The sequence below is a fragment of the Culex quinquefasciatus genome, chromosome 3 (assembly GCF_015732765.1).
Source record: "Culex quinquefasciatus strain JHB chromosome 3, VPISU_Cqui_1.0_pri_paternal, whole genome shotgun sequence".
Lineage (NCBI taxonomy): Eukaryota > Metazoa > Arthropoda > Insecta > Diptera > Culicidae > Culex > Culex quinquefasciatus.
Genome location: NC_051863.1, coordinates 63,781,047 through 63,792,684, shown reverse-complemented (window position 1 = coordinate 63,792,684; position 11,638 = coordinate 63,781,047). Strand labels below are relative to the sequence as shown.

General features: G+C 39.1%; 1 protein-coding gene across 1 annotated transcript; it reads right to left on the bottom strand.

The window, feature by feature from the left end:
- Positions 1–3,874: 3,874 nt before the first annotated feature.
- LOC6047145 (mortality factor 4-like protein 1) lies at positions 3,875–5,575 on the bottom strand. Its single transcript, XM_001864206.2, has 3 exons — positions 5,384–5,575; positions 5,209–5,326; positions 3,875–5,151 (listed from the first exon to the last, which is right to left on the bottom strand). The coding sequence occupies exons 1-3, from the start codon at positions 5,409–5,411 to the stop codon at positions 4,071–4,073; spliced, it is 1,227 nt and encodes a 408-aa protein (XP_001864241.2). The 5' UTR covers positions 5,412–5,575; the 3' UTR covers positions 3,875–4,070.
- Positions 5,576–11,638: the final 6,063 nt, after the last annotated feature.

Genomic DNA, 11,638 nt, shown 5'->3' with positions numbered 1-11,638 from the left:
GCTGGCTGCACTTTTGGGTGAAAAAGCTCTCGCGTCGTTGGTCGGAAAGCTCGGCCAGTCGATGAAGTTGGCAAGTTTGCAGAGGTTTTTTGTTTGTTTTTGTGCGTAGGGCTGTGCCGCGTCCACCGCGATTGAAGCTCGGGGAGCGTTCTGTTATTACGTGACGCGATTGGGGGAGACGAACGTTTCTTCGCGCAATATTGTGGGTACTAAAGCCAATTTTTATGTACAACGGTAAAAAACACGATTAAAAACTTGATTAAAAACCACTTCTGATCACCTTTTTTCATTTTAATGCAAATTTTTCTTTTGACAAGACAACATTTTTTCGATGGATCAACTGTGGTCCCCTTGGAACGAGCTGTCAAGTAGGAGCTTTTCTGTCAAAAAGAACCGCAAGGTTAATTTTTCAAAATTGATTTAAAATCCATTTTAAACTCTTTGCGGTCGGACAAAGGGTCAATGTACTGAGAAAAATAAGCTTTATCGCTGTTAACAATAATATCAGCAATCTAAGCTTCGTTTTAGGACCCAATTCAAATATTTTGGATTTGCTTAATTGAATGAGACTGAAAATTACAAACGTATCAATAATGTTGTGTTCGATATAATAATCCTGAAAATTATATATTGCCTTATACATTCCAGACTCGATAACCGAAGCTTCGTTTCTCCGAACAAAAATAGTCCGTTTTTTTCTTTTTATTGTTTTTTTTTACATTAATTTCGTTTTCAGCGAACCCATTGAGACAAATTTAAATAGTTGATTGCCTATTAAATAATAAAATGTTTTTTTTTTTGCAATTCCGTCGTGACTTTTCCTGTCATTCTTGCTTTGCTACTTACTTTTTCTGTCATTCTTGAAGGACGAAATAGCCTACACTGAAAACCCAACCATGATAGTTGCTACCATATTGTAGGGTTAAATTGAGAACACGCACCGACGTATTTTTGCTAAAAACATTCCGTGCTTGGATTGACTGATTAACGCAGTCAGTTTTACTATGTCGAGAGCGGTATGGTAATTTTAACCCTCGATTATGGAGAGAATGATAATGATTTCGTATTAGCTACCATGCAATTTTGTGGAAGCATGGTACATTTTACCATATTTGCGTTTACTTTCACCAAAAAGCCACAGTTAATTTAATAAGCAGCATTTTTAGCAAATTTTCTTAAAACTACCATGGTCGGGCTTTCAGTGTACTTTTCTGTAGGGACCATCCATAAACCACGTGGACACTTTTTTGGTAATCTCGAACCCCTCCCCCTCGTGGACAATTGTCCATACAAAAAAATCTTTTGTATGGAGCGTGGACAATCGCCATCCCCTCCCCTTCCCCCTTAGGTGTCCACGTGGTTTATGGATGGTTCCGTACCAAAAATAACAGAATCGAATAGCAACACCTTTTAAAATAAATGCTGAAAAGTTTTACTTTTCAGCACTGAATTGGGTGCTGAAAAGTTGAACTTTTCAGCACTTGTTTCGAAAAGTAACACTTTTCAACATTTTTTTGATTTTAAACGATTTATTGACAAAATACATGAAAATTTGACTTAAAATTTAACTCGATGGGTGTTTTTCGGAATTGCAAAAAAAATGTTGTATGGAACTCATTGCAAAACTAAAAATTTTCAGCACTCTTCGTATTTATCCAACTCGGTGAACCTCGTTGGATAAATGTACGACACGTGCTGAAAAACCTTTTTTTGCAACTGGTTGCATAAACTACCTACTATTTCAATGTTTCGTCACCACCATTTTGGCTGCAATCTTGGATTTAAAAATTCTAAATCATTTTAGCTTAGTTCAGGGGTCATACATAAGCTGAACAATCAAAAATAAGACAACAAAGAATTTTTATTTCGTGATTCCATTAGTGATGTGAAATTTTTCCGAGCCCTTCGGATAATCGAGTCTGGACTGTAATGCCCGATCTTAAAATGCAGAATCTTGAAATCAAAAGGACGGATTTTGTTTTGTGCTTGAAATGAAGTAACCAAAGGTAAATTTCAAACAGTTATTATTCAGATTTCTTGTAGAAATGAAAAAAAGTGATTAATAAATTTGAAAGCACAGAACTTCTGAAATTGATTATTCAAAAAATACGAACACAAAAATTAATTTCAAATTAAACAAAAAAAAATATTTCGAAATTGAGATTCAAAAAACTAAAACAGGAATGCAAAAGTTTTAAAATACGAATATGCATGTTAAAAACATTAAAAATAAATTAATCACTACTTCAAAAAATCAAATACAAAATCTAAAATTTTAAAATTTAGTAATTTACAAATTAAAAAAAATCTAAAATTCATAAACCAAATCATTAATAATGAATTTCAAAAACTTTAAATTGAAACAAATTTAAAAACTATTAAAATTTGAAAAAAAAAACTAGTCAATCAAACTGATTCAAAAGTTTTAAAACTCAAAAATAAAAAAAAATCCAAGAAGCCAGGAATTTGAAATATTTAAAACCAGTTCGTACCTCGGTTCGTACTCTATGGCCCGAAGTTCTCATCAAAAATTCCAATTGCTTAATTCTCTAAATCCGTGTTTCTTACTCAAAATATGACTCCAAAATGTATATTTTTCAAATGTAAGATGGCGGCAAAAATTGCAGCATTTATCACTTCGGAAATTTGAAAAAAAATCCAAAATAAGGGAATTTAAGAATTTAATAATTTAAGAATTTAAACATTAAAAAATTTAAGAATTCAAAATTCAAGAACTTAAGGATTTTTAAATTTTGAGGAATTTGAAAATTTTAGGTATTGAAGGATTTTTTTTTGAAAATTTAGGAATTTTGTTTTTTTTTTTAATTTTATGAATATTATTATTAATTAAAAAATTTGAGAATTAAAGAATTTGAGAATTTATGATGTAAGGAATTTTAGAATTAAAGAATTAAGGAATTTTTGAATTGGAGAATTTTAAAATTTAAGATTTTAGGAATTGAAGGTATTTTGGAAATTTATGAATTTTTGAGAATTTTATGTATATTATTAATTTGAGGATTTTTTGAAATTTTAGGAATTTAAGAAGAAATTTGAGAGTTAAATAATAAAGGAATTTAAGAACTCAGGAATTTAAAAATAGAAGAAGGAAACAATAAAAGGATTTGTAAATTTTAAAATTTAATTTTAGAACTTCAGAATTTTAGTTTCTTAGAGTTGTTTTTAAACCAGCTTGTACTCTAATGCCTGAAGATCTCGTCAAAATTTCCAATCTAAAAATTGTCTAAATTTTCTCTCTAAAATATGACATATTTTTTATTTGATATGGCGGCAAAATGACAGCAAAATCCGAAATAAGGAATTTTAGATTTTTAGGATTTACGAATTTATGAATTGAGGAATTTGAAATTTTTGGGAATTTTATAAATATTAGGAATCTGCGGTTTTTTTTTATAATTTTTAAAGGAATTTAAGAATTCAGTTATTTAAGAAATTACTTCCTTGGCCTGATAAAAAGTTGAAAACTAACAGGTTATTGTTGTAAACAAACACACAAATTACAAAATAACAAATTTAAGAATTAAGGAAAATTGTAGAACTTCAGAATATCAGAATCGTTGAGTTTTATGTTTTTGAAATTTAAGAACTTTTGTTTATTTCAATTCTAAAATTTTTGAATTATTTATTTTTGGAATTCAAAACAGAATTTTAAAATTTAAGTTTCAGAATTTTTAAAATTAGGTTTTTTATAATACATTTTTTTTTAAATTTTAGGATTTTTAAATTTAAAAGCATAGTTTCACAGGATTGAAATTTTTGTATTTTGTATTTATATTTTGTTATTTTAATTGCAAGTTTAACTGTGCTTTTAAAAATGAGTTTTTTTCTCATCAAAACAATAAAAAACACCTTCCAGTTTGATACATCAATGTTAAATCCCATGTTTATATTTCGTAATTAGAAATAACACTCAAAGTGGAGGGATGCCTTAAAAGTTTGGGGTTAAATTGTGTCACACTACAATCTAAAGAAGTCAATAATAAGCAGTCGGCTATCGATTATTTCATTTGTCCAGTCCAGTTTTTAGGGATCACTCCTTTGTCCATTCATCATAGCGCCTTCCGGTGATACTCCGGACTGGCGTTGACAAACTGCTGCATATTGAACAGTGTGCTGCTATTTTTGACCAAATATTTCAGGAAGTCTTGAATGTGTCCGATTAGGCTTTGGACCGCTTTTTCATCGAGCGCGGTGAAGGCCAGCATCGATCCGAGCCGGACAAAGAGCCGAAGCAGGTGGAATGCGCCGTATATCTTGGCCATCGGGACGCCCGGATTTGTTTGGATCATTTCCGCGTACTGAGGACGTTCGAATTTGTAGAGCAGCTGCGAGCCGAGCATCACGTTAAAGTACTCGATGATGCCCTTGGCGATGTCCTGGACGGCGCTCTCCTTGACGGCAGTCGACACTTTGCTGGCCTTTTTGTACTGGACGTAATTTTCGACGATTTCTTCGACCGTGGACTTTGCCGGAAGTTCGACCAGTTTGTTTTGGCGCGAAATCGCGTCCCAATCGTCCACGAGCCAGGGCTTGAGCTCGTCGGGAATTTTGATCTTGACCTCGACCTTCGAGAGGAACTGGTCCTCGGATTCGACGTTGGACGAGGTCGTGTCACTGCGGCCTCGTTTCTTGCGGGCGGCGGCCGATCCGGATTCCGGAGGGTCCTCTGACTTACGCTTCTCGATGGGCGTTTCCTTCTCCTCGGATTTGTCCTTGGTGGTGGTGGTGGTGGAGGGGGTTGCTGCGGTCGGGGTTGATGTTGATACCGGAGTTCCGGCAGCTCCCACGGGCGTTCCGGCGGATTTTGCCGATGATCGGCTGCGACTGCTGGTCGGCGCCGGTGCCGTCGAGGCTGTACTCGAGGCAGAAGTGGTGGGTGTGACCGTGCCGGGAGTGTCAGACGAGGAGGAAGGTCCGTCCTTTTCCTTGCCTACTTCCTTGGAGGGGGTTGACGCTCGTGAATCGCCATCCTTGCTGGAACCGGCGCTGGTGTCGGCTTTCTTGGCCTTTGCGTTGGCTTTCTTGTTCTTGGCCGCGAGCGACGAGTGCAGCTTGGTGACCTCCTTCTGGCGCTGCACGTTGGCCTCGTTGTACTTGAGGACCCGGTTCTCCGGAACCCATTCGTCCCAACTGCAAAGAGAGTTCCATTAGCCTGAATACTTGTCAATCAATGACGGTGAATCTTACTTCTTGTTCCAGCCGGCATAGTGGATAAAGTATTTAACCTGCTTGTCCTTCATGACCATACTTTTGAGCAATTTGGCCTCGTAGATTAGTGGTCCGTGGAAGCAGAGAACCTTCTCCCCTGAAAACAAATAGCAATTTTTACTCGATCTTCAATTGTCTTCAAAAAACAACTTACCCTCGGAGAATTTTAGCTTCGGTGGCATGGTTAAATCGTCCGCTTCTTTTTTGTCACTTTTTGCAAATGTTTAAAACCCGAATCACCAAATTATCCACCAAAAATTGCAACTTTTTAGGTAAAACAAACGAATTTGTTTTTGTTTGGTACCGTAAATAATTCTTTGCGGGGCTTCGTCGACCGTCGACGATGACAGATCGCGTCGGGAGCGCTTTTTTTGTTTGCGAGGACGCCGCATACCGGCCAGCTCTGTCGAAAAGCTTTTCCTTGGTTTTGTCGACGAACTACTAAGCACAATGTTGCCAGATTATTTTTGGGAGATCTGTGTGTCCCCGAATCTTCCCGAATGAGTGAAAAAGACGGACAATGTTTTTTTTTATAATTTTTGAGTTTTATTAAATTTCTTGAATTTTAATAAATTATTTGAATTTTGTTTTTCAAGATTTTATAGGATTTTTAAATTTTTTTGAAGCTCATAAATTCCTCGATTTTTAAAAATGTTTAAATTCCTCGATTTTAAAAAATGTTTAAATTCCTCGATTTTTAAAAATGTTCAAATTTCTCGATTTTTAAAAATGTTTAAATTTCTCGATTTTTAAAAATGTCTTAAATAATTTGAGTTTTTTTTTGAAAAAGTCCAATAAACCAAATTTCTAGTTTTTGATTTAATGCCATTTTCGAAAGTCGCCCGGAAGAGATTTCCTGTGTTTTAGAGGCTTCTCATTTACCTAAACGTGAGAACAGATGACCAACTGAAATGACTGGGAGCCCCGGGATATTCCAAGTATAGGAATTGGCCACAATCTGAGGTGACCGGGGCCTTCAGGGTAGCTCCGTTTGGGGAGAGGGTACATTTATCGAGCCATAGTTTGGGCAACATGGGTATAGAGTTATCTAAGCCCAATCTCACGCACATTAGCACGCCATTTGTTTTGCTGGCCGGTACAAAATTTAACCTCAATCTTTTTCGTGTATGTACACGCAATACATGCGCATGTAGATAACTCTATAAAGCTTCATGATTTTTGGTACTGGACATGTTAGCAGTGTAACGCTGAGGCAAATTTGGCAGATAATTCTAAATTTCATATGGCATCCCTGCTTCAAAGCACATCTTCGGTGCAGGGTGGTTAATCAATGAAAAATTTTGAATTTGAATTTGAATTGAATTTGAATTTTATTTTTACTTTTTTTAAGGCAGGAAAAGCCACCAAAGCAGTGGCACCAAAAACCTACTTCTTTTTGTAAACACATAATACAAAACATAAATACATGAGTGACAAAATACAAATAACACGGCTGGATCCAGAGCTCCATCTTCGCGAGGAGCTCGGTTGAGCTGGACTCCTACACTCCTGGCTGAATCATCTGAAAAGGAATAAAAGAAAGAAAAGGCAAAGCAGGATCAAATAATTCAAGGATAAAAAAGAACAAGCAGAGCAACAGTATCAGTTCAATTCAGTTACGAAATGGAAGCAAGAAAAAAGAAAAAAAAAAGAAATTATTATATCTGGAAATCGTAGGTTTTGAGAAGTTTCTCTAGGATAGCCGGTTCAGACAGGAAATTGGTAAGCTGTTTATTGAAAATAGATAGGCTTAAGCAATCACCAAACTTATTTGAAAAAAAGTTATACAATTGAGCACCTTTAAACGTAATACTTCGTTCGCCAGCTAAAGTTGAAACATTGGGACGCTGTAATGAATCGTGGTTTCTTGTAAAATGATTTTGAGTGGAGGGTTCAAATTTTGTATTACTATGAGTTTGATTTGCTAAACATGAATAAATAAAACAGCATGATTGAATGATGTAAATGCCTCTTACAGGATAAATATTTTTGAATTTAGTGTACAAATCATAATATAATTAAAAAAACGTGACTTTAAACCACCTCGGTGATTGATGCCTTCCTTCTTGACAGAAAAGCTCCTACTTGACAGCTTGTCCAAGGGGACCACCCTTTTTACAATCTGCCTGACTTTAGTTAAAATCGATCATAAGCTTAACTTATGTAGTACTTAACGTGAAGACTTCCACCATTGCCATGATTTTTCGTTCAAAGATATAAATTTTGCGTCGCAATCAATATTTTGACAAAATTCCTTCCACAAGTTGTTTAGAATAGTGCCCTACACATGCTGATTCCTTTTGGTAACGATTATCACATTCCTTGCAAAGTTATGGAAATCGTCATTAATCAACGATTGCCAACTCGGACCTCAATGATTGTACCACAAAATTATATAAATTTTGAAACACATTTGATTTAGACCAAAAATTCTTTCACTGGCTTTAAGAAGGCAACAGCCGGCACATGCTGATTAATTTTGGTGTAGAAATTAGTTAAATTGAATTCAATACAGAGAATTTTAGAGTGATGATCAATTTTCTTCGAAAATGATCAACGGCTTCACCTTAACTTAACATCACCATTTATAGATAGTGACTTAGGGGACCTCAAGACGGATCGAATGACAAAACGGACAAAATCGATTCAGCCAGGCCCGAGATAATCATGTCTGGAGTTTTTTTAAAGGTCCAATAAACCAAAAAATCAGTTTTTGCTTTTTGGATGCTTTTGTTACTCCTGGCTCAAGGCGGTTTCAAAAAGCAAAAAATGGAAATTTGGTTTATTGGACCTTTTCAAAAAAAAAAAAAAAACTCCAGAAGTGCAATTATTTTGATCAACATCCAACTACCCGCACAGACATTTGCTCAGAATTTGCTTCTGAGTCGATATGTATATGAAGTGTGTACACGATTTGTAGGGGAGAGATCGACGTGGATCAGTTAGCGAGAGAGAGTATGTGGTTAGATTGATTTAAGCGTGGAGCGTGGAGGGAGAGGAAGGTTTGGACGGACGCTTGGGACGGACGGGAGAAATTGCGGAGAATAAAAAGTCAGCTTAAATCCTTGCATTAATCGGCCGTTTTTAATTCCGGAAAGTGACTCCTCTACATCTGGCGACGAGGACATCATGGAAGGAATTGTAAGTGTGCAAACCCGGCAGAATTTAGTGGAATTTAGTGGAAACCAACGATGCAGCTTGAAAATCTGTTTGATGAAATATCGGGCCCCATCGGGGCGTAGCGCCGCCATGTTTTTTTTTCTTCTCGTGCACTGATATTTGCTAGCAGCGATATCTGCAGTACTAGAATTCGAATTGACGTGGGGTTACACTTAGATTTGTTTACAAATATTACTGCTGAAAAAAAAGAAACCCTGAGGGGATTAGCAGTTAACTCTGAGGAGTGAACGGATTTTGCTTCATACTCTGAGGAGTAGTTTCATTTTCTAAACAAATCGAGGTTTGTTGCTTCAAAAAAAAAAAAAAAAGAAACTCTGAGGAGTAAGCGTTTTCTGAAGAAATTTGCTAAATACTCTGAGGAGTAGTTCGTACTTCAAACAAATCGAGATTTGTTGCTTCAAAGCTCTAAGGAGTAAGCGTTTTTCTAAGAGTTTTACTCAATAAATACTCTGAGGAGTAGTTGCATTTTTTAAAAACAAATCGAGGCTTGTTGTGTATCTAGAAAGTGTACATTTTCTGAGAGTTTTCCAAATATGAGATGAATGTTGCGAAACAAATCGTTTCAAATTATATGCTTTTCGTTTGTAGGTTGACGATGCTCGGCCTGTTCCACCGTTTCGGTGCGAGCAAATTGAACGGAGTCACCTGGCAAAGGAGTGGAAAAGCTGGAGGTCGGCTCTGGAGATTTACTTCGATGCGTACGATGTCTGCGATCAGCGTAAAAGAGGGCGAAACTGCTGCACTTCGGCGGTAGACAACTACAGAAAGTCTTCGATAGTTTCCCCGACAGCGTTAAGGCACCTGAAGATCCGTTGCCCGTCTACGACACGGCTATCAACAAGCTGAATGAGTTCTTCGAACCAACCCGTCAGTACATACTGGAACGAGCGCGACTGAGGAAAATGCGGCAGGAGAAGAACGAGAGGTTCGCGCATTTTGTCATGCGGATCAGGCAACAGCTGGCTTGCTGTGGCATGGAACACTTCTCACCGGAAACGAGAGAAGTCCTGACGGAAATCCTCATCATCGACACCATCACGACGGGATGCAGCTCCGATGAGTTGCGACGGAGCATCATGCGAAGAGACAGATCGCTCGCCAAGATTGAAGAGCTCGGATCATCGATGGAGTGCGTGGAACAGCAGGTTAAAGATATCGGATTGCTGAAGGTACCGGAACCGCAGATGGAGAAGGCTTTTCGCGTGGAGAGATACCCTCGTACGGGGCGCTTCAACCGAATGGATCGCTTCAGCCGACCGGATCGCTTCAGCCGGCCGGAGCGCTACACAAGGTCTGGACCGACCGCAAGCGATGCGAAGTGTTACAGATGCGGCGTTCCAGGACATCTCGCCAATTCGGAAGATTGCCGAGCTCGAGACCAAATGTGCCATCACTGCAAGACAATTGGGCACTTCGGAGCTGTGTGCAACAAGCGATTGCAGTCGAAGCAGGGCACCAAACGAGTCCACGTGGTGGAACGCGAAGAGACACGGCAGGTTTTGCCGAAGGATGAACCGAAGGAAGAAGCTCAAACACAGTCGAAGAAGGAGTACTACTGTTTCTACTCGGGTAACGAATCGAATACCATTAGCTGTACAGTCGGAGGGGTCTCACTGAAAATGCTAGTAGACTCCGGATCGGACGCCAACGTGATCAACACAGCGACCTGGGAAAAATTGAAAAAAGAACACGTTCATGTGGTTTCGATGCAAAAAGGAACTGACCAGGTGCTGAGAGGTTATGGAAGTAGTGCGCCGTTGCGTATACGTGGAACGTTCCAAGCCAGTGTCAGTGTGAGCGGACGAACGGTTGATGCGACATTTTTTGTCGTGGAAGAAGGTCAATGTTGCTTGCTTGGCAATGCAACCTCCAAAGCACTGGGCGTGCTGAGAGTAGGGGTTAACTGCGTGGATCAAAGCACCAAGCCATTTGGTAAAATTAAGGACGTGCAGGTCAACATACACATGGATTCGTCGTTCAAGCCTGTTTTCCAACCAGTTCGACGAGTTCCCATTCCGTTGGAGGCCGCGGTGAACAAAAAGTTGGAGGAAATGTTGGCACGAGACATAATCGAGGTGAACTACTAAAATCTATACTTACTTTGTACACACCAACGGATCAGTTCTTTGGAACGTTTTCATCATTACAAATAAAAAGTCAATCTGACATGTAATTACTAAATTGCTTCATTATTTCGTTTAACACAGGTGAAAACCGGCCCAACGTCGTGGGTGTCACCGTTAGTAGTAGTGGGAAAGGCCAATGGGGAGTTGCGCTTATGTCTGGATCTGAGGCGTGTGAACGAAGCAGTTTTACGCGAGCGTTTTCCTATGCCGGTTGTTGATGAACTTCTCGCGCGGATTGGAAAAGGAAAAATTCGCAGCCGACTAGATATCCGTGAGGCATTCCTGCAAACTGAGCTGGCACCTGAATCGAGAGACATCACGACCTTTATCACAAGTAAAGGTTTGTTCCGCTTCAAACGGCTACCGTTCGGCCTGGTATCAGCGCCGGAAATATTCCAGCGGGTCATGGAAGGAATTCTAGCGGGTTGCGAAGGGACAATCTGTTACCTGGACGACATTTATGTGGAAGGCGAAACCATTGACCAGCACGATGCAAGACTGAATGAAGTATTGAAACGCCTCAATGACTACGGAGTCATTCTTAACGACGCTAAGTGCATTGTTGGGGTCACTGAGCTGGAGTTCTTGGGACACGTCATCTCGCCACATGGAATTCGACCAGTTTCGTCTAAAATTGAATCGCTTGTGTCCTTCCGTCGCCCTGAAAGCGTGAACGAGCTGAAAAGTTTTCTGGGCCTTGCAAACTATCTGAACAAGTTCATTCCCAACTTAGCAACCATCGACGAACCGTTGCGAAAACTCCTCCATCATTCACAAAAGTTCGAATGGTCCCAGCAGCAACAAAATGCGTTTGAAGCGATCAAACTAGCATTAGCAAACTCCAGCTGTCTCGGACACTTCTCGGTTGAGGACTCCACCTTGGTGTTTGCGGATGCCAGTCCAACGGCACTCGGAGCTGTTTTGATACAGAGGAAATCGGATGGGGCTTGTCGAGTTATTTCCTACGCGTCGAAATCTCTGACGGACATGGAGAAGCGATATTGTCAGACGGAGAAAGAGGCCTTGGCCTTGGTCTGGAGCGTCGAGAAATTCCAAATGTACCTGCTTGGGATGGAGTTCAAGCTTCTGACCGATTGTAAGGC

What these genes read in the sequence shown, in the direction of transcription:
- LOC6047145 (XM_001864206.2), bottom strand. Translation starts at nt 5,411, where the DNA reads ATGCCACCGAAGCTAAAATTCTCCGAGG. An exon ending in GAAGCTAAAATTCTCCGAGG is followed by an intron (nt 5,327 to 5,383) that starts GTAAGTTGTTTT and finishes ATTTGTTTTCAG; the next exon opens with GGGAGAAGGTTCTCTGCTTC. An exon ending in TATGCCGGCTGGAACAAGAA is followed by an intron (nt 5,152 to 5,208) that starts GTAAGATTCACC and finishes CTCTCTTTGCAG; the next exon opens with TTGGGACGAATGGGTTCCGG.